Source organism: Rhinopithecus bieti, unplaced genomic scaffold, assembly GCF_001698545.2.
Source record: "Rhinopithecus bieti isolate Rb0 unplaced genomic scaffold, ASM169854v2 scaffold_21412, whole genome shotgun sequence".
In the NCBI taxonomy this organism is placed as follows: domain Eukaryota; kingdom Metazoa; phylum Chordata; class Mammalia; order Primates; family Cercopithecidae; genus Rhinopithecus; species Rhinopithecus bieti.
The window spans coordinates 1158891-1180802 of NW_016811643.1; the positions used below are offsets into that span (position 1 = coordinate 1158891).

Sequence of the window (21912 nt, forward strand, 5' to 3'; positions counted from 1 at the left end):
AAATGGATATCCTTTTCTCATTTAAGGAGGTATCAGTTTATTTCTGTTTTAGTACGATTTTTGTTTAAGTAAGCTGGATATTGAGTTTTATCATATGCTTCTTTAGTGTCTGTGGAGATGATCAGGTGACTTTTCCCTTTGATCTGCTAATCATCTCTTCTGGTCACCTTCTCTTCATATCACCTCTTGACTCACACCAGGCCAGGAGCTCTTGATTACAGGGTGCAGGGGTAGAGCCTGAGTCCCCATTGCCTAGTGCCAGGCTATTTTGAAAGAACAAATGGATGAATGACCTTAGTGGGAGGGTTTACCCAATTCCAGGGCCAGGCCCCCAGAGGCCATGTGATGCTGGGTTTACTCACCTCCCACAGCATTTCACTTCCTCCAGGGGCATGGAGGTAGGGGGAGGCTAGTCTCAGCTCCCAGACTGGGCTTGCAGGAGGGACCAGCAGTGGTATACTTCAATGCTCACTAAGCCCTTGGCCTGGCCCTCACTGGGAACTGGTGCCTCAGAGGGAATTGGCCCTGCCCTGGGTCTTGCAGAGGGCAGTGGGGAGGAGGTACGAGACACAGCACCCATCATGCCACTGGCCATTCTCGCGGCAGTGGCCAAGGCTGTGTGTTGGGGTGTGGGGTGGTACCAACCCCAGAGATCATGGAGGGTTTCCTAGAGAAGAAAACGTGAGCTGGATGCTGGGATAGCACAGGGGAAAGGTTGAGGAGGTTCAGGCAGAGAGAAGAGCTTGTGTGTTCAGAGACCTGGCAGTACCTGGCCTTGCTTAGCACATGGAGCACAGGGGAGGAAGCTCCAGGACAGAACTTGAATCTATGGCTTGAGAGAGCCATGCAGGCTGCTGGTGAGGGGACCTCTCCTCGGCAGCCTTGCCTCTGACCTGTGCCTGTCTGTCTATTCTAGCTCTGGACAGTCAGGCCAGTCAGGCCTCCGCTGGCAGGAACCATGGCAGAGGCTGGGGATGCTGCGCTGTCGGTGGCCGAGTGGCTGCAGGCACTGCACCTGGAGCAGTACACGGGGCTCTTTGAGCAGCATGGCCTGGTGTGGGCCACTGAGTGCCAAGGTCTCAGCGACGCCCGCCTGATGGACATGGGCATGTTACTCCCTGGCCACCGCCGCCGCATCCTGGCTGGCCTGCTCCGTGCCCATACCCCACCAGCCCCTGCACCCCGCCCCACCCCACGGCCTGTGCCCATGAAGCGCCACATCTTCCGCTCACCACCTGCACCCGCCACTCCACCCGAGCTGCTGCCCACTGCTACAGAGGATGAGGGGCTCCCCACTGCCCCACCCATCCCACCCCGGAGGAGCTGCCTTCCGCCCACCTGCTTCACCACTCCGTCCACAGCTGCCCCAGACCCTGTGCTGCCCCCACTGCCGGCTAAGCGGCATTTGGCAGAGCTGAGTGTTCCACCTGTGCCGCCCCGCACCGGACCCCCCCGCCTGCTGTTGAGGTGAGTGGATGCCACCCAGGGTGGGAGGCACACAAGCAGAGGATCCCAGAGGGTAGATGGAGTTTGTGGCCTTTGGTGCTGGGGTAAGAAAGGCGCTTCGGAATGCCAGGGGAACAGCGTGTGCAAAGCTTGGAGGATGGGAGAGCTGCCCGGTGACTCGGGAGGAGGGGAGAGCTGTCCAGGTACTCAGTGCAGTGCCTGGGCTGCTGGGCGTGTGCCAGTGAGGCCTCCAGGTTTCTGTCTGGGGTGGCTGGGTGGACAGTCATGCCATCACTGATCCAGAGACCCCAGGACAGAAGTGAATTTGAGAGGAAGTCGAGTTCAGCTTGGGGCCTGGCAAGTGTGAGATACTGCCAGGCATCAGGGTGCATTTGGACATCAAGAGGCAACATGTGGAGGAAACGGAAAGCTGTGGGGTGGGGTTGGGGGTGAGGGGACTGCCCAGGTCCTGGTGCTGTGCTCTTTCACATCCTTTCTCCTTCTCCCACTGCCAAATGTCACCAAATCCTGGGACACTCTCAGGCCTCATCCGGCATGCCCTCCCTCCTCAGAACTGTTTCCCCTCCGGGGCTTCTGGTACCCTGTGTTTTCTTGAGTTTCCCCTGTCTCCTGTGGATGTTCCATGTTAATCTCCTTCACAGACCCCCTCCCTTCCTGCCATCTGCTGGGGTGCCCGGCTGTCAGGGAGCATCCGCAGACAGGGTAGATATGTGTTTGGGGTAAGGGAGATTTGGTGGAACACTTGGGTGAAGTCAGGCTAATCTTGGAAGGCTTCTTGGAGGAGGAAGGGGTGTGTGGAGAGAGGTCTCCTGGTCCCTGTTTGTTTATTGCTGGGCACTCTGCTGGGCTCTGTGCTTTCATGGTCTCCATGATCCCTGCAGGAGACCTTCTGGGAGATTTGTGTGCTGGCTTCATGCAGGACATGAACGAATCAGAGGGAGAGCAGGGAGGGGGCCCTGGCTGGATCGATACCAAGGACATACTCAGGGGGCCTTATGGGGAGGGTCTGGGAGATTCTTCCCACCTAGGGAGCAGCATTAAGTCAGGGGGACTTGAAGACCAAGCTAGTGCTGTGGTGTTTTGAGGGTTGATTCATGGAAGCACAAAAAGACCACATGCTCTCTCTGGGTTCACACAACTGGTAACAGGTATAGGGTCTCTCCAGGAACCTGGAGGGAAGCTCAGATAGAAGTTTCCTGGTGCCCTTGCGCCCTCTAGTGGCCGTGCTTCTGCATGCAGGAGCGTTTTCTGTTCCAACCCCATTAGCTTCGTGGCGGGGGAGGGGGGGAGAGAGAGAGAGAGAGAGAGAGAGAGAGAAGAGAAGAGGATAGAGGAGAGAAAGTCTGTCTGTCTGTCTCTGGGGTTGGAAGTGGGTGAACAAAGGGAAGAAGCGGGGCCCTGGCCAGGTCCCCTCTCAGGCCCTTCCTGTGATTCTCGGACAGGCAGTGGAGGGCTGGGTTCCTGCTTGGGAGGCAGGATGCCTGGGTCGGGCCCAGCTAGCTTTGTGACTCTGATGAGGACCTACTCCTCTGGGCCTGTTTCCCCATCAGGTGCCCTCTTTGGTCCTCCACAGCCTTCTGGGCCCTCCTGGCACTGACATCTGAGTTCAGGAGGCTAGCTGGGTAGGAGGAAGTTCTGTCCACACCCCAGGGCCCCAGGGTACCAGCCCCTACTCTCAGAGCCTGTCTGAACGTAGCCATTTAGGCCACATGAAGAGGAGGCCAGGCCCCATGGTCAGGAAGAGGTCTGGCCCCTTGTAGTTCGAGTACCCAAAATCTGTTCTGTGCTAAGAGAATTGGAAGAAATTATTTCCTGCAATTTGGGACTATTCCTTACAACAGCAGAGTATGGTAGCAGGTAAGCTACCAAGCCTGGCTTCCTGTGTCCTGGGGTCTTTGGCAGTTGGAGTCATGGGCATCTGCAGTCCTCAGCTTTGTACACACTCAACTCAGAGAGTGTACGGTCTTCAAAGCCCTGTGGTAGGAAAAACTCACAGCAGATAGAGCCTCATGTGTGTATACCAGGCCAAGACTGAGTACTGTAGTGATCAGGGTGGGGGCCAACACGGAGCCTGACTGGCCACCATGTCCCTTCTCAGTCCCTTCCTGTGACCCCCAGCTTCATGGCATGTAGAAGAACACTGCTCCTGCCCACTCCCGCCTTGTGGGAGTTCCACCACAGTGTCTTATGACGTGGCCTTCCTACCCCTGCTTGCAACCCCTTGTGATGGGGAACTCACTCTCTCAACCTTAGGGCCTTTCACACAAGGTCATGTGGTGGCTGAGGCCGGTCATCTCCAGGCTCCCCAGTGGAGTTTGGGGGTGGATGCGTGTGCATGTATGTACTCTCAGGGTCTTGAGTCAGTGTGAGGCATGTCTGGGCCAGTCTGTGTGTGCACCCATACGGATGGGTGTGGGTGGTAGTGCAAGCTGTCAGGGTGGTAGAATGTCTGTGCATTTACAAGACAGGTTCTGAGAGTGTGTGCTACTAAGATGTAGAAGCATGTAAGGATTTGTGCAGTTTCAGTGGTGACATGGAGTGGTGTGTATGTGAGTTTATTAGGACCTTCGTGCTCACATTACTGCCGTGGTGGGGACCCCAACAGTGTGTGAGTACATCTGTGGGTGTGCACGTGCTGTTTGAGCAGTACATGGCATTTGTGTTATTTGTGCACTGTCAGGCTTGAGCCAGTGTGTGCATGTGTGTGTACATGTGCTGCCAAGAGGGTGAGCCCATTAGGATGGCAGCTCCACTGGGGCCAGGATCCTAGTCAATTTTGTTTGCTGCAGAATCCCCAACATCTAAAACAGTAGTGGGTGCCTAATAGGCCCTTGGGAAGTATATCGTGTGGGTGAGTCAATGAATGCCAACGTGAGCTTGTGTACTGGCATGTGCTGAGCTTGGGGTGCATGTGGGTAAACATGCATGTGACTCAGCACCCAGTGAGTGCCCTCAGCACAGCTGGGCCATAGGGCCCTGAGCTCACTGCCCCAGCTCCCTGTCCCCCATCCTACGACCCAACCTGTGTCATCCCAGATGTTTTAGGAAGGGAGAGGTCTTCAGAGGAGACAGGTGGGAAGAACGAGGCTACAATAGGGTTCTAGGCCACAGACCAAGGTTTAGGCAAATCAGAAACAAGCAAGGATGGAGTTTCCTCCTCCCAGCCCTGGCACAGCCCAGGACTCTCAGAACCAGTCTCATCATTCTGCCTGGCCTGGGGGGACTCTACATCACCCCCAGAGTCTGCACCCCCTGCCATTATTATTATTGTCATTATTATTAATAGAGACTAGGTCTCGCTCTGTTGCCCAGGCTGGAGTGCAGTGGTGCCATGATAGCTCACTGTAGCCTCGAACTCCTGGGCTCAAGCAATCCTCCCACCTCAGCCTCCCAAGTAGCTGGGACTACAAGTGTGTGCTACCACACCTGGCTAATTTTTAAATCTTTTGTAAATCCGAGGTCTCCCTTTGTTGCCCAGGCTGGTCTTGAACTCCTGGGCTCAAGCAGTCCTCCTGCCTCAACCTCCCAAAGCACTGGGATTACAGGTGTGAGCCACCACACTCGGCCCCCTACCATTAATTTAAGCTCGTGGTGGGGAACTTGCTGAGGTTTCCAGAGATGCTGAGAAACTTGCCCAGAGTCACCCAGCCCGGCAGAGGGGAAGCCAGTGTCCAGACCCTGCCTCCTGGCTTCAGGTCAGGTCTACTCAGCTCTAAGTGCTGCAGACATGAGCCCTGTGAACTAGCTTCCCTGAGGGTGGCAGAGGGGTCATTTCTGATGTGAGGTTCCAGGGTCATGCTGCAGATCCCCTCCCAGCTTGCTCTGGCCTTTGGTGTCCCTCTCTGATACCTGGATGCCTAGAGGCACCTCAGGAAGTGGGAGTGTGTGCCCAGAAGGCAGCTACCCAGCTGGAGCCACACTGCCAGGCTTCCCTCCTGTGCCCTTGACTGCCCCGCAGTCCAGCCAATCCCTGGTCTTCCTGGAGGCTGGTCACTTGTTGCCAGGCCAGAACTTGCGCCGTTCAAAGAGCCTCTTTCCTAGCCTCTCTGTGTCTCCTTATGCGGGTGGAGTGGTGGAGAGGCCACTGCCAGGACTTGTCAGTCAGGACTTCCTGGGCATCCACCCTGTGAGGGCCTGCAAGACCAGTGGACACTGTCGGTTTTCTCATCCCAGCTTGGGTGGGGGTGCAGGCTGGGGCGGGGAGGAAGTATCTGCCCCGGGGATTCTGGGTGACTTTTCGCTTTCTCAGTGCTTTCAGGAAGTGTGTGTGTTGGCCACGGCTATAGGGGGTGGGGGAGACAGAAAGCAGGAAGCCTCTAGGAGACCAGAGCTGGGTGCAGACATACACACGCACATACACACAGACACACACACACACACACAGACAGACAGACACACACACTCTCTCTCTCTCTCCTTTCTCCCCTCTCTCTCTCTCTCTCTTTCTCTGTCCTCTTCCCTCCTGGACAGATCCACAGTTATACACAGAAACACACACGCACGACATAAAACTTAAAGACATAAATCACAGGTGCAAAGCCACACCTGGGCCCCAAAACCTCCCAAGAGAACGCAGCCTCAGACCCACCCAGGGACCAGGGGCCAGGCTGTTTGGGAGACGAGCCCAGGCGGGACCCAGGCTTACACGGGCAGGTCCACGACATTCTTGGGCATACGCAGCCTGCCTGGCCAGAGCTGTGGGAGTCCTCAGCCCCAAGACCCAGCAGGCATCTGAGGGTAAGCGAGGGGCTGCTGTTGCTGTTGTTGCTGTCGGGCAGGTAGGAGGGAGGCCCTGGGAGGGCTGAAGTCCCTGTCTGTCACCTCTGGCCTGGTTTTCTGTGCTGCTCTCCTCCCCTTCTCTTTTTTTCTCTTAGAGTTTTGTCTTCTTTCACTTTCCCCACTTCTTCTCTTTTTCTTTCTCCCCTTGTCTCATCCCTCCCTCTCCCCTGGGCTTTCTAGGTCTCCACCTCCCCATATGCCTCTCCTGGGTCCACCAGGAGCCCACAGTGCCTGTTTTCTGGGCTTTTCTCAGACTCTACCCCACAGAATGCTCCTCTTTGGGGTTCTTGCCCCTTGGGGGCCTGGCGCTGATCGCCTTACTTCTCTGCTTCCAGCTCCCTGCACCCCTCTGGGGGTTCCCTCAGGGAGGCTTAGTTTGGCTTATTTCACTGTCAAGTTCAAGGGTGCTGTGATTCTGAACCTCCCACCCCCAGACCGGGGTGATGGGGAGATGGTGTGCTTCTTAGCCCTCCTCCCCAGGACTGGTGCTGTAGTGGGTGCTTATGGAGTGTGGGGGCTGGTCTCCCCTTTGCTCAGTTACCGTGTATTCCTAATGAACTCAACAATCCTGTGCTTGGGTTACTGGGGACATAGACCTCTAACCAAGTCCTATCCACACACCTGGCGCTCTCTAACCCTGCCCTGCCCTATCTTTTCCATAGGGCCCAGCAGATACCTGCACCTGCTCTTTCTGCCAGGCCAGGCCTGGGCTGGACCCAGGAAGGGCTCAGTACTTCTGTGAGCTCCCTGAGGACTAAACTTCCTCCCACTGCTGCCCTCAGGAGCCAGCACAGGGCCAGGCCTGGGAAGTGCTTAGAGCTACCATGGAAAAAGGACCTCTGCCACCTCCTGCCCGGACAGCAGGGCTGGCCAGTGGGGAAGCTGAGTGTAGGTCTGGTGGTGGAAGGCCAAACAGGTTGTGTGGGCTTAGAGGAGGGAGCGGTTTGATGGACTTCCTGGAGGAGGAGGCATGTCCTGAGCACAATAGAGTTAATAATCCCAGGTCATTACGCAGAAAAAAAGCCCCCAGCAGAATGCTTGGCACATGGTGAGTGCTTAGCGAGTGGTAGCTGTTGTCCCAGGGAGAAGTGCTGAGAGCTGGGTGAAGGCGCAGTTGTGAGGATGAGCTCCAGGTTAACTGGGCGCTGCCGTGTGGAGAGGTTGGGGAGCTGCTGACCTTCTCCAGTGACGAGGATGCGAGTAGGGTGGTGGTCATTCCGTACACACTTACTGAAAGTCCCCTCTGTGCTGGGAACTGCTGGTGGCATGGAGAGGACTGGCCCTGGGGGCTCCTGGCTTGTGCAGAAGTTGAGAGAGGCAGGCTGTGGACATCCCATTCTAGCAGGTGAGACCCTAGGAAGGGCTGTCTATGCTGGGGGCTCGGCAGAAGTGAGCAGAGCAGAACCAGGAGAGTGCTGGAGGGGATGACCTTTGAGTTCATGATGGAGGAGGAAGGACAAAGCCACAGAGGAAACAGGAGGCATAGGACTGAGGCCTGGGCCCCTGAGAGTCCAGAGCATGATTGAGGAAGCGGGCAGCCAGGACAGTTTACCCCTGTGGAAAGGGGACATCAGGGTCGGACACAGATGTCCCCAGATCACTGGGCCCGCAGCCCTGATAGTGAGAGTCCAGGGGCTGGGATTGGGCCAGGTCCCTCCAAGACCTGTGTGACATCTTGTGGGGAGGTGGTGACTGTAGGATGGGGTTAGGTCTGGGTCCTCAGTCCTCTGAGGCAGTTCAGTGAAGCACACATTGACTGATATGACTATATTGAGTGATCGGAATTGTGGGGAGCCTCAGGGAGGCCCCATATCAGCCTGAGATGTAAGGGGAGGCATGCAATAGTGGGGAGGATGGATGTATGATTTGGGCTTTTTGTAGGAGGAGTAGGCAGGGGAGGGTGTTCCAGGTGGAAGGAACAGAGTATCAAAGGCCTGTAAGTATGCACTGATAGACTGCAGCTCAGTCAAGGAGGGCTGGAGTGTGAGTATCAGGGTGAGTCCAGGGTCAGCCTGAGATATGCACACTGCTCCACTCTGTGGCCTTCCTTCTGTCACAGTGAGACCTGGTTCTTTTGGCCGGAGATTGGTGTAGACAGAAAGATAGGAAGGGTTGGGGGTGAAGCAGAAGGAGACGGCATCAGAGGCCGCTAAGGCTATGAAGCTGGTTCCTGGCTCAGCCTGTAGGGCCTGGGTCTCCTTCAAGTTGAAGAGGTTCTGCTGATGCCATGTGCAAGTGGCCCTCCTTTACTGAATTATCAGTAAGCCTGGAGACAGATTAGCGAGGAAACTGAGGCTCAGAAAGGAAGGGACTTACTCAAGGTCCCAAACCAATGAGTGGTTGAGCTGGGTTCAAGCCCAGGTCCGCCTGGCTCCAAAGCCCTGTCTCTGGTTAATTGAGTAATTACATATCTCATTTGACCTGGGACAGACCCTGTTTATGCCTACTGCCCTGACATATTTATTAATAGTGCTTCTTTTAACTCTTAGAAGTGTTTCTGGTTTATACAGTGAACTATGTGGTCATGGGTAAGAGGAGGGTGACCGTGGGCAGGGCTGTGATGTGTTCCCTCTCAGATGGGTCCTGAGACCTGGTGGCCCGTGGGAGGAGGCTGGCCTCAGAGAAACCTTGGGACCGTGGCATGACCTTGTTTGTTCGGCTGTGGTGCTGGGCTGCCAGGGTTCAAATCGCAGCTGTGGCATCAAAAACAAATAACCCAACAGCCCTGTGCCTCAGTTTCCTCCTCTGTAAAGTGGAATCATGACGAGCCTTACCTTACAGAGCTCTGTGAGTAGATGAATGAAGAATCCATGCCAAGTGCTCAAAAAATGCCTGGGAACACACACACGTAGACACGCACAAACACAGTTAATGAATCCAGGTGTTTGTAAGTCCCTGCTGAGTGCTGGAGATACCCCAATGAGGATGGGAGGTCCATGGTCTGCCTCTCGACTTCTGCACAAGCTGCACCCTCCTCTTACCCATTCTGCATTCTGTATTCTGCATACCCCCCATGTCCTCTAACCCCCAGGCATGAGGTCTGCTGTGTGTATTTTCTCTGATTCTATAAAATAGATTCAAGCTGAGGGCCCAGGCTGGGGTGAACCAGCCCCTTAGCTGCCCGGGGTGCCTAGTCTCTTGGGAATAGTGGGTAAGCACGTGGCTTCACATGCCTCTTGGGTAGAGGAGAGAAGACTGAAGGAGCAGGGAGTTGCGGTGCAGGGTGAGTGGGGAGCAGCTCTGTGGGAGAATCTTGGAGGTTGCCTAGAGGGGGAGGCTGGCTGAGCTGCATTTTGAGGTGGAGGTGGGCTTCTGTGGGCTTTAGGAGGGAGAGGGCAGAAGAGGATGAAACTGTGCGAAGGCTTGGAGGTGGTGCCATTGAGGACGTGGTCCAGTGGGTGACAAGTCAGTGGGTGACATCCAAGCCAGGCCTCAGCTGGACCTCGTGATTGGAACGGGGTGCAAGCAGTGAGAGGCTGGGACTTGGGCTATGGTGGGGGCATTCTCTGGGCCCTGTTCTCGGTAGGGGGTCACTGCCTTCTCCCTGGGGTTTTCCCACATGCTATGCCTTCCTGAAAGCACTTCTCCTTTCCTGGGCTCTGTCCTGACTCAGCAGTGCCCTGATACCCTGTGGTAAGCAGGCAGTCAGGGAGCAGCCAGGAGACTTCCTGGAGAAGGTGGCTAGAATTTCCCAGATGCTTCTGAGAGGTCCCTTTGTTCCACCTTCATGAGACACGGTCCCTTCCCTGTGGAAGCTCTGCTGAGAGAGCAGCCCTATGCATCGGTTTCCCTCTGCCTTCTTGCCGTGGCAGGGCAGTGATGTGTTCCCTCTCAGATGGCTCCTGAGACCTGGCTGCCCATGGGAGGAGGCTGGCCTCAGAGGAGCCCTGGGACCCTGGCATGGCCTCGTTTGCTCAGCTCTGGTTCTGGGCTGCCAGGGTTCAAATCCCAGCTGTGGCATCAAGAACAAATAACCTAGCATCCCTGTGCCTTGGTTTCCTCCTCTGTAAAGTGGAATCATGATGAGCCTTACCTTACAGAGCGCTGTGAGTAGATGAATGAAGAATCCATGTCAAGTGCTGAGAAAATGTCTGAGAACATACACACGTAGACACGCATACACACAGTTAATGAATCCAGGCGTTTGTAAGTCCCTGCTGCGTGCTGGAGATACCCCAATGAGGAAGGAGGGTGTGGAGCTTGCTTCAGGGAACCCGCCTGCTGCCTGAGATGGGTAGACCCCTTGCAGCTGATCAGGACAGTGACGGGAGATGCACTGTGGTGCCAGAGGAAGGGGGCGATGCTGCTGGACCCCAGGGATGAGGACAAGCAGGTGGGCAGTTTTTATTTATGGCTACCACATTCCCCTCAGCTCTGGCCCTCAGACCTGGGGGAGCTTTGGGAGCCAGGCTCCCTCAATCCTGCTTGGCATTGGAGGGATGGCACCTATCCCCACCTCCTTGGACTGAGGTCTGACTGGCCCTGGCCTGACAGCTTGGAATTCTGCCCTCTGCCGATCCCAGGCTGGGTTTCCAAGGCCCCTTCCTCTTGGGCTCTGGGAGGTAGCAGTGATGGATTGATCTGCCCGTCAAGAAGTCTCTAAGGGAGGCCAGGCGTGGTGGCTCAAGCCTGTAATCCCAGCACTTTGGGAGGCTGAGACGGGCGGATCACGAGGTCAGGAGATCGAGACCATCCTGGCTAACGTGGTGAAACCCCGTCTCTACTAAAAAAAAAAATACAAAAAACTAGCCGGGTGAGGTGGCAGGCGCCTGTAGTCCCAGGCTGAGGCAGGAGAATGGTGTAAACGCGGGAGGCGGAGCTTGCTGTGAGCTGAGATCCAGCCACTGCACTCCAGCCTGGGTGACAGAGCAAGACTCCATCTCAAAAAAAAAAAAAAAGTCTCTAAGGGAATCGCAGGTGACCAACTGGGGCCAGCACCCCAGGTCATGCTCTTGGGCCTTCAGGCACTCCCTTCAGTCACCTGGTCATCGTTCACCCCTTCCGTTGCCTTCCCTTCCACCTGCCATCTACCTGCCCACCTGTCCACCCACCTTGCCCGCATGCTCTTGCTACTGACTGGGTGGGGGTACCAAGTCAGATGCTGCCCGTGCCCCAAAGGGACTCAGGTCATGTAGGAGAGACAGCCTGGTGCAGTGTCCACTGGGGGGTCTTCATAGGTCCAGCTGTGAGAGTATATTCCGACTCAAGACTCCCGCAGGCCCACCCCTTGGCCCCAGATTCCCAGAGAGGCCCGTCAGATAGGGAGCAGCTTGCTGCCAGGGCAGAGGCAGGCTTTCGTCTGCCATGGGGTCTTTGAAGCAATCCGAGCCATAGCCCACGCAGCTGTCCAGGAGCCATTCTCTGTGACCCTCCAAGTGACAGCTCAGGAGTGAAGGACCGGGTCTCACAGCGGATAGTGACTCACAGGGAGCCAGCCTGGCTTTGAAAGCTCTTGCCTAAGGGGCCGGTAGTCTTCTAACATCCATACAGGTGTGGCTTCAACTCCCTATGTGGGATGTGCCCAGTTTGCAAGTCACCACACTGAGCGAAGCAAAGCGCCGGTTTCTCTACCAGGTATAGAATCTGCTTATAGTTTCTCTCCGTCCGGACGCTATTCCTGTGCAGGCCGCGCTGCCAAAGGCAGTGGTTGCCTGGTAACATGGCTGACACGCCACTGTTTGCAGGTTTCTAGGGGAACAGAGCTAGAAACCTAGTCAAAGGCCAGCTCTTCACACAGAAGAGGAAAGGGATTGATTAACTTTTATCTATACCTGGAGAAGAGACAAGTACAGTAGAAGGTGATGTGGAAGTAGCCAAGTGTCCTAAGAAGCTCATAAACTTTGGAGTCAGGGTTCATATCTTGGCACAAAGGAGATACTTTGAAAAATGTCATTTAGAATAATTTGTATGAAGGCCTTTTTTTTTTTTTTTGAGACGGAGTCTCGCTCTGTCCCCAGGCTGGAGTGCAGTGGCGCCATCTCAGCTCACTGCAAGCTCCATCTCCTGGGTTCATGCCATTCTCCTGCCTCAGCCTCCCGAGTAGCTGGGACTACAGGCGCCTGCCACCATGTCTGGCTAATTTTTTGTATTTTCAGTAGAGACAGGGTTTCACCATGTTAGCCAGGATGGTCTTGATCTCCTGACCTGGTGATCCTCCCAAAGTGCTGGGATTACAGGCATGAGCCACTGCACCCAGCCATTTGTATGAAGGAAGGTATTTTTTTTTTTTTTCTGAGACGGAGTTTGTCCTGTCGCCCAGGCTGGAGTGCAGATGGGCCAGATCCTCGCGTTCACTGCAAGCTCCGCCTCCGCAGGCTTTACGCCATTCTCTGCCTCAGCCTCCCGAGTAGCGGGGACCTGACAGGCGCCAGGCCACCTCGCCCGGCTAGTTTTATTGTATTTTTTAGTAGAGACGGGTTCACCCGGATTAGCAGCGCAAATCGGTCTCCGATCTCCCCATTTAGTGATACGCACCGCAGCCGTCCTTCGGCTCCCAGGCCAAAAATGCTGGCGGCCATGTATGAAGGTCTTAATGGACAGCAGCATAAAGGAGGGTCAAGGAAGACTTTCAGAGAAGGGAAATGTGGTTTTAGAGTTAAAGGATTGCTTTGGGAAGCTGAGGTGGGAGGATTGCTTGATGCCAGGAGTTCAAAACCAGCCTGGGCAACATAACAAGACCCAGTCTCTACAAAAAATTTAAAAATTAGCCAGGCATGGTAGCGCACACTTGAGACCCACCTACTTGGGAGGCTGAAGTCAGAGGATCACTTGAGCTTGGGAGTTTGAGGCTACAGTGAGCTGTGATTGTGCCATTGCACTCCAGTCTGCCACAGAGTAAGACCCAGTCTCTTAAAAAAAAAAAAAAAAAGTTAAAAAACGAATGGATGTTCCCAGGCAGAGAACAGGGAGAAGGGTGTTATTGGCGGAGGCAACAGGAGGAAAGGCCTGGCATCATGACCACACCCCAGGCAGACCCTGTCACTTCCTCCCAGCCCCTCCTTGCTTTCATGGTAGCCCCACACCATCAGCCATTGCCAGGAACACTGGGGCAACAGACAAGGCCAAAAATAACCCAGGGAGAAGTTGCCCGTCCACCCTGATTCTCCTTCTTGGCCCCTGCAGGACAGTGGCAGAGACAGCTGGTGGGGCCAGGCCTCCAGGGCTCAGGCACCTTGTTCCAGCCTGTGGTCCCTGCACATCCTGTGTGCTGGCATATGACACGTCCTGTCTTGGTTAATCCTTCTAGCACCCTGCCAGGTCAGTGATATAGCCCCCGTTTTACAGAAGAGGAAACTGAGGCTCAGAGGGGCTAGGTGCTCAGCTCAGGACACATAAGAACTAAGAAACTAAGGCCGGATTCAAATTCATGTCCTTGATGCCAAAGCCCTTCAGAAGACAGCCTGCCAGGAGCAATGTGATCTGTACTGAGACAGATGGGAACACTGTGTGGCTGTGAGAGCCCAGGAGGCCCTGAACCTGGCCTTGGAGAATCAGGGGAGGGTTCTTTGGGGAGTGGTAGCAGAGGTGAGGTGCTGGTGTTGTGGGAGATGGGTCTGGTGGGATCAGGTGAGTTTGAGGAGTCTGAGGGCACCAGGAGGTAGTGAATATCCAAATCTGGGCAACAGCAAGGTGATCTCGAGACAGAGACCCACAATTCAGGGCCTTAGGAATTGGTTTCTGAGGCTCTAGTCTGTGCCTCGGGCTTTGCAGCTCATTTCAATCCTGTCCCTTCTCTTTGCTGTCAATGTCTTCTTGTCCTTAAAAGCTCAGGTCAAGCATCACCTTCTCCACGAAGCCTTCCCTGACTCCCCATTCTGATCTTTATCCCTCCTTCAATGTGGAGACCCAGTGGATACATGTGACTAAAAGCTAGAGCACTGGGGATAGGTGACCACCTCATTCGGGTCAAAGAGGGTGCCTGCTTCCTTTAGGCTTTGGGGAACCAGGAACTCATCTTCTGGGAGATGAGTTGAGGAGAGCTGTGTGCAGGAGGCTCCTGTCTGTGTGAGTCTGTGTAGTGCCTGAGTTTTGCTGCAGTTCGGGTCAGCTGGGGGCTCGGTATGTTTCAGTCTTGGCTCTGTTGCTTAGTGATGCCCAACTTTTGTTCTGTTCCCAGCCTGCCCACCAAGGAGGAGGAGTCATTGCTGCCATTGTCATCCCTTCCCCAGCCAGAGCCTGAGGATCCCCTGTCCGCCCTCCCCCAGGGGCCTCACCAGCCCCCCTCTCCACCTCCCTGCCCCCCAGAGATACCTCCAAAGCCAGTACGCCTGTTCCCGGAGTTCGGTGAGTGCTGCAGCCAGGGGATGTGGCTCTGGGTGGATGGCCTGGGATCCCTGGGATCAGGCCTCTGGAGGGTATGCAAGGATCACACTCCCTTCTGTGCAACCCTGCTACCAGCCCATTCTGTGGCCCCGGGCAGGTCACAGCCTCCCTGAGCGCTATTCTCTTCATCCTCACAATGGAGACAGTGCCCACCTATCTGGCCTCCTGACTGTTAAGTGTGGGGCCATGGCCAGCTTTGCCAGTTACCCATGGTCTGATTTTCCATGGTGTTGGGTGGTTTGCTTTTCCTGGGGTTGGCGACATTTCTTGATTCATATTGCCTTTGACAGTCCTTACCCTGACCCCCAGGTGCACCACTGACTCAGACCTCCCTGTGGTGTCCCAGCCTCTCCTCTGCCACCCTTTAGTGCTGTCCTGAGGCCTGAGGGTATAAATCACACTTCCTATCCCCTGTGCCTATTTTTGAAAGCCAGGGGAAGTGGGGTGGGGTCTTGGCATGGGGGAGGCTTTGTGAAGCCCAGTGTGGTGCCCCAGGAGAGGAAGCCAGGCCCCTTGCCCTGAGTCCCCACAACCCCTCTCTCACCAGATGACTCTGACTACGATGAGGTCCCAGACGAGGGGCTAGGGGCCCCAGCCAGAGTGATGGCCAAGAAGGTGGGGCTAGGCATGGGACTGTCTGCCTGTCAGTGTGTTGGGGGGGTACCCAGCTGCCTGTCAGATCCTGGGGACCACCATACAGAGAGTGGGCAGCCATTTCTCGGGAGGCTTCCCCTTTCCCCACCTCACTCTCTTGCCATACAGGGGTCAGGAGTCACGTGTAGCCACAGCGCCCTGGGCCAGGGGTCGGGGCTCTGGTGTGCCTCCCCCAGGCCCTGGCTGCATGTGTGTGGGCATGTGGCCTCCCCCCACCCTCTGTGTCAGGAGCTCGTGTCTTATCCCAGAGTGTCTGTCTCTCTTTCACTTCTTGCATTCCCGTGTCTGTCTGTCTTGCCTCCCTAGCCTGGAGTCTTTTTCTCTGTCCCTTTATCTTTCTGTTTTTGTCCGTGTCCTAGGTCGGTGTCTGCCACTGGCTCTCCTGTCCCTGTGATCTGGGTCCCTGTGTGGTCTCTGCTGGCAGGGGGAGGGGAGTGTGAGGAAACAGAACTAAAAGTGCTGGGCTGTGCGGGTCGGGGCTGTGTGGACAGAGGGGGTGTGGCAGCCCCGGGTGGGTGTGATCTGTGGTTTGAAGGAAAGGATGACGCTGAGTGGGTCTCGGGGGCAGGAGGAGTCCCCACTGAGCCGAGTCCCACGGGCCGTGCGTGTGGCCAGTCTGCTGAGCGAGGGAGAGGAACTGTCTGGGGATGACCAAGGGGATGAGGATGAGGATGACCACGCCTATGAGGGCGTCCCCAAGTGAGTGTCCGGCCACCCTCCTTCCTACTGCTCACCCCAATCCCAGCCCACCCCCTCTTCGCCTCCTCAGCCCAGCCCCCCATCCCCTCATCTCTCGCTAGTGGCGGATGGCACACCAGCAGTCTGAGCTTGTCTTTGCCCAGCACAATTGCTGCGCCACACCCCATGGACGGGCTGCCTGGGGGCTCCACCCCCGTCACACCAGTCATCAAGGCTGGCTGGCTGGACAAGAACCCACCGCAGGGGTGAGTGAGGACTCTTGGGTCCTGCCGTGCTCTGCATGGGGGAGCGGGGGGCAGTGTCCAGGACCCCAGGACGCTGGTATTGCGGATCTGAAAGCCAGAAGGGCCTGAGATGATTTGCACAGGTCTCCCTCCAGGCAGACTGTGACCACCGATGATGCCCTCCAGACCCATTTTATTGCCCTGAAAATTGGGAGATCGCTGGGCATGGTGGCTCACACCTGTAATCTCAGCACTTGAGATGCTGAGGTGGGAGGTTTGCTTGAGGCCAGGAGTTTGAGACCACTCTGGGCAACATAGCGAGACCTTGTCTTTACAAATAAATTTAAAAATTAGCCAGGTGCAGTGGCTCATGCCTGTAGTTCTAGCTACCTGGGAGACTGAGGTGGGAGAAGCACTTGAGCCCAGGCATCTGAGGCTGTAGTGAGCTAGGCCTGTACTACTGCCTTCCAGCCTGTGTGGCAGAGTGAGACTCTGTCTCAAAATAAATAAAATAATAGAATAGAATAGAATAGAATAGAATAGAATAGAATAGAATAGAATAGAATAGAATAGAAGTGCTACTTTGAGTCTGACTTCAGTCACTTTTGCTGTGAAATCCATCTTCTTGCCAATGGCCATTTGGGATCCTTCCTCCCTAGAACCTGGCTGATCCTCACTCTGAGTGTGGCTTCTGAGGGCTGGGGTAGTCCTGGAACGTGTCCTCCCACCCCCAGTCATTTGCCTGTTGTCCCTCTCCCTCTCCAGATCTTACATCTATCAGAAACGATGGGTGAGACTGGATGCTGATCACCTGCGATACTTTGACAGTAACAAGGTGAGGCCTGCCTCAGTCCTGACGTGACCCTGCTGTAGCCTAGGTTGGCCCCAACACTGGAACGAGGTGGCGTCCCTCCCCAGAGGAGTCCTCGCCAGAGCTCTAAGTCTGACCCCTTAACCCATGTCCTCCTGGCCCTCTGCTGCAGTCAGGGTCAGCGCAGGGTCTTGTCTCCGACCAGCTGCAGGAGACAGGGCTGCAGCCTTCATTTCGGCTGAGGCTGGAGCGAGGGGCTGGGTCCCATAATACAGCTCCTGTCTCTCCCCCCAGGACGCTTACTCTAAGCGCTTTATCTCTGTGGCCTGCATCTCCCGCGTGGCTGCCATCGGGGACCAGAAGTTTGAAGTGATTACAAACAACCGGACCTTTGCCTTCCGGGCAGAGAGTGATGGTGGGGAGTGTGGAGTGTTGTGTGTGTGTGTGTGTGTGTGTGTGTGTGTGTGTGTGGAAGTGGGTAGAGAAGACTGGAAGTTTGGGCAGAGGAGGGGGAAGAGAAGCATGGCACATCTGCCGTCTCACATCACATCCAGGGAGGCGTGGTCCCTTTGTGAGGTGGGTGGAGGAAGGGGGCACCCTCTGTGACCAGCTCAGAACCACACAATCAGCGGGAGCAGGCTTGGAGGGGTGATGTCACTTACCCAGCATCAGTGGCAAAGCTAGGATTGAGCCTGAGCTCGTTCAAGTCAGAGAAGTCAAGCAAAATGATAGGGGGGCAATCTGGGTGGGCTTTCTGGAGGAGGTGTTGCCTGAGGAGCCTAGGGTCAGGAGACATCTGAGGGGCTCCCTGCCAGGCCGACCTTGGGCTTACTCCTCCACCCTTCTCCTGTAGTGGAGCGGAAGGAGTGGATGCAGGCCCTGCAGCAGGCCATGGCTGAGCAGCGTGCCCGGGCCCGGCTCTCTAGCGCTTATCTGCTGGGAGTTCCAGGCTCAGAGCAACCTGACCGTGCTGGCAGCCTGGAGCTTCGTGGCTTCAAGAATAAGCTGTATGTGGCCGTGGTCGGGGACAAAGTGCAGCTGTATAAGAATCTAGAGGTGCTAAGGGGTCACAGAACCTCTCCCCTGCCCATGCCCGCCTACCCTGCCCCAGGGTCACCTAGGACCTTAGCTCTGCCTTTTCTGTTCCCTCTTTCCCTGCACTGAGCCCAGCCCTTTGCCTGGATGTGTCCTCGCTTTCCCCAGTTCTGACCACTTCCCCCAAGCTCTGAGCATCACCCTCCAGTCCCTGCCCTGGCCCCTGCGCCCCCGCACCTCTGCTCATTGCTGTGTGGGCCCTGAACCTGCAGCCCCTTGCCCCGCCCAGCTTCCCGTGTCCCCCGCTGTCTCCCTCCTGGGCACCCCCCCAGTCCCTGAGTTGCACCACCTTCCCTTCCTCTCCCCGTCCCAGGCCTCATGCCCTGCCCCTAAAGCCTTGCCCTCATCCCGTCCCACCCGCCCTCCAGGAGTACCACCTGGGCATTGGCATCACCTTCATCGACATGAGCGTAGGCAACGTGAAGGAAGTGGACCGGCGCAGCTTCGACCTCACCACGCCCTACCGCATCTTCAGGTGACCCTCCATCCTCTTGGCTCACCGGCATCCTCACTCCTTCCTAATGTTTTCCTTTTGCTCAACGTGGGAGGCTGCCCCTTCCTGTGGGATTGGTTCTCTCACCCTGCCCCGCCCTGCCCCACCTGTGGAACCCCTCTCCCGTCACCTGCTAACTCACTCTGATCTCCCTTCCTCCTAAGAGGTCTCACTCTCCACTGTGCCGCTTGGCCGCTGCTGTCCTCCCCTGCCCGCCATGCTGCTCAGGGGTTGCCCATGCTGGCCTCCTGCACCCACTGCCCCTGCGCCTACACCACCCCTGGAGAATGCTCTTGTCTCTCATGAGGCAGCTCCTCAGTCATTGTCTCTGGGCCACCAAGGCTCTGCCGTCTTGGTTTCCTCTGATCTTAGCTGTCCCTTGGTGTCTTTCTTTGTCCTCTGCCCTCTCCCTGGGCAGCCTTGCCCACTCCCAGGCCTTCAGCCGCTACCTCTGACATACTGAACTATGCCTGGGTTCAAATCCTGGGTCCATCACTGACTAGCTGTGTGACCTGGGAAATCACTTGGCCTCTGTGTGCCTCAGTTTCCTGGGGAAGTGTTTGTAATACTGGTAGTAACTGCTCAATAAACACTAGCATCACCCCCAACCCTCCCACTTCTCTGCTCTTAGCCCAGGTGTCTATCTCCAGTGGGATCTTTCTGCTGAGCTCTGTCCTGCATGTCTGACGGCTGTAGTCACCTCCTGCTTTCAGCTCCCTGTTCTTCCCAGGGGCCTGTCTCTCCAACCAAGAAGGAAGGACTCATGTCTTTCCTTTTTTTTTTCTTTTTGAGACAGAGTTTTGCTCTGTCTCCCAGGCTGGAGTGCAGTGGCACAATCTCGGCTCACTGCAACCTCTGCCTCCAGGTTCAAGTGATTCTCCTGCTTTGGCCTCCCCAAGTAGCTGGGATTACAGGTGCACGCCACCACGCTAATTTTTGTATTTTTAGTAGAGACCGGGTTTTGCCATGTTGGTCAAGCTGGTCTCGAACTCCTGACCTCAGGTGATCCACCTACCTCGGGCTCCCAAAGCGCTGGGATTACAGGGGTGAGCCACTGCACCTGGCCCATGCCTTTCCTTTTTACCCCATCTGGCCCCATCCCTCTGCCGTCACCCTTCTGGCCCGGGCCTGGTGGACCCTTGGCCCCAGCGCCTGCCTCCTCACTCTTAGGCCACCTGTGCCTGTCAGCCTCTTTACTCCAACTGCTTTGACTGCTGGGGGGCCTTATTTTTGAGAGAGAAGTTTTTATTTGCTCATTTCTTGCATTTGAAGTTCTCTTTGATGACATCCTTGGCCTGAGATTCTTTGCCATAGACCTTAACTACCACACAGCTACAGCCCCACCGGACGGGCGTTCTCTGATTGTCAGTCTGAGAGGCCTGCCCATTCCCGGGTTTCTTGTTGTCATCAACCTTAAAGAGGTAGACTTGGTGTTCTACACAAAGGGCCTCCCCCAGCTGGCATGCGTGGCTCATTGCATTTGGGTGCAAGCAGAGGAAGGTGAGCTTGGCGTCTTGGCTCCACCTTTGGCAGCTTTGCAAATTGCACGTGCTAGGTTGTGGAGGAGGAGGTCTCCAGCACCTCCATAAGATGGCATTAACGGCCATCACACCTCCAGCAGCGATGCCTTCCTTGGTTGTGGCAATCGGTTATGGGTGGAGTAGACTCATGGTCACATGTGTGACTCGGTGGTGGCAGGGAAAGAGCCAGAAGGGTCTTTTTAAAACTAAATTTTTTCAGGGACAGTCATCATTTATTGTTCAACCAGGGCCTCCCACCCTGAAGAGCAGGGCATGCTATGGCAGCCACAGGTGTCTGGGTATGCTGGGCCAATGGAGTGCTTTGTGGGGTGAGGTCATGGAGCATGTCACAGTTGGGGCTGGGGTAGGAATGAGGATGGGGATGGGAGGAGTCTTTTAAAGACATCTCTGTACCCTCTCCTCCTTTCCACTTAAACCCTCTGTGGATTCTCTATCGTCCTCAGGGTGCACTTTGACTTCCTCTGCCTGATGCAGGCCTGTCCTGTCCGTCTTCCAGCCTCTTCTCTGCCAGTCTGACCTCTTGTCTCCTGGAATGCCCCCTGTGCCATCCTGCCCCTTTGCACATGCTGTTCCCTCTGTCTAGACTGCCCTTTCACCTCTTCACCTGGCTCAGCCCTTCTGATCTGTCAAACCTTAGCTCAGGCATCATTTTCTTCCCAGCAGCCTTCATTCTGCAGGCTGGGCAGAGCCCCCCACTGGGCTTCCCTGCCCCCATACACTGTTGGGTTCCTGGTGTCCTTGCCTTTGTCCACACCTACTTTCCCTACTAGAATGGGATGCCTCACTCTTTTGCCTAAGCGCTCCCAACACCTTGTCCCCCACTTCATTCTGTGCCTCTTCGTGCTGCCCCCAAATCCCTCTGAGTCTATCCCCACCAACCTCCCCACCCCTGTGTCCCCAGCTTCTCTGCTGACTCAGAGCTAGAGAAGGAGCAGTGGCTGGAGGCCATGCAGGGAGCTGTCGCCGAGGCCCTGTCTACCTCGGAGGTGGCCGAGCGCATCTGGGCTGCAGTCCCCAACAGGTTCTGTGCTGACTGCGGGGCTCCCCAGCCTGACTGGGCCTCCATCAACCTCTGTGTCGTCATCTGCAAGCGCTGTGCAGGTGTGTGTGCTGGGGTTGGGGCACCAGGCAGAGGTGTGGTGGGGTTGGCCATTTGGGATGCCAGGGGTCCTATCTGGAGGGAGGGCCTGGAGTGGAGACAGCAGTCAGAGAGTTGCTATTGATGAGGCTTCTCCTGCACACCAGGCCTTTCCCCTGTGATGAGCCTTGAGTCCTTACATTGCCAGGCTGGGGTTCAACTTCTCCCATCACGGGTGGGGACACGGAGGCACAGGGAGAGGAAATGGCTTATTCAGGGTCACCTGGCAAGATTTGAGCCCAGGCTTGTTGGGGTCCGGTGTTCCTCTCATGTCAGAAGAATAGGGGAGGCCAGGCAAGAGGAATTGGCAGGAGCCAGGCAGGGCTTTGCATGCAGAGGGAGGAGCTGGTGTTTTGTCTGGAGGGCGACGGGAGGCAGGGACGTGGTCAGATTTGTGGGTCAGACTCTGGTTGGTGGGTGGAAACTGAGTTAGAGGGGCAAGACTAGAGACCAGTGAGGAGACTGCCATAGGATCCAGGAGAGGGAGGAGGAGGAAGCCTGGCCTGGGGAAGCCGTGAGCATTTGAGGGCTGTTGAGGATCTATGGTGGAAAACTCTCAATGACTGGATGACGAAGATGAAATGCAAGATGGTCGAGCCCAGGGTTCATTCATCTGCTCAATCAAGGCCACTCAATTTGGCCACTGCGTGCCAGATGCTGGGGATTCTGTCCTCCTGGGAGCTGACATA

General features: G+C 56.0%; 1 protein-coding gene across 19 annotated transcripts in view; it reads left to right on the forward strand.

The window, feature by feature from the left end:
* Window positions 1-21912, forward strand: part of ARAP1 (ArfGAP with RhoGAP domain, ankyrin repeat and PH domain 1) — a 68323-nt gene that overhangs the window by 24729 nt on the left and 21682 nt on the right. For 14 of the 19 annotated variants that reach the window (XR_001889666.1, XR_001889665.1, XM_017894448.1 and 11 more), the window contains 10 exons: window positions 917-1467; window positions 14363-14529; window positions 15116-15183; window positions 15791-15921; window positions 16023-16166; window positions 16911-16980; window positions 17251-17371; window positions 17810-18012; window positions 18420-18526; window positions 20987-21186. Coding sequence is in view for 17 of the 19 variants with exons in the window: in XM_017894448.1 (XP_017749937.1) it covers window positions 959-1467; window positions 14363-14529; window positions 15116-15183; window positions 15791-15921; window positions 16023-16166; window positions 16911-16980; window positions 17251-17371; window positions 17810-18012; window positions 18420-18526; window positions 20987-21186 (1720 nt within the window). In the remaining 2 variants the exon portion in view is untranslated. Of the gene's footprint in view, window positions 1-916; window positions 1468-5699; window positions 6205-14362; window positions 14530-15115; window positions 15184-15790; window positions 15922-16022; window positions 16167-16910; window positions 16981-17250; window positions 17372-17809; window positions 18013-18419; window positions 18527-20986; window positions 21187-21912 lie in introns of those variants that run through there. The other 5 variants (XM_017894453.1, XM_017894457.1, XM_017894458.1 and 2 more) reach the window with 3 other exon arrangements.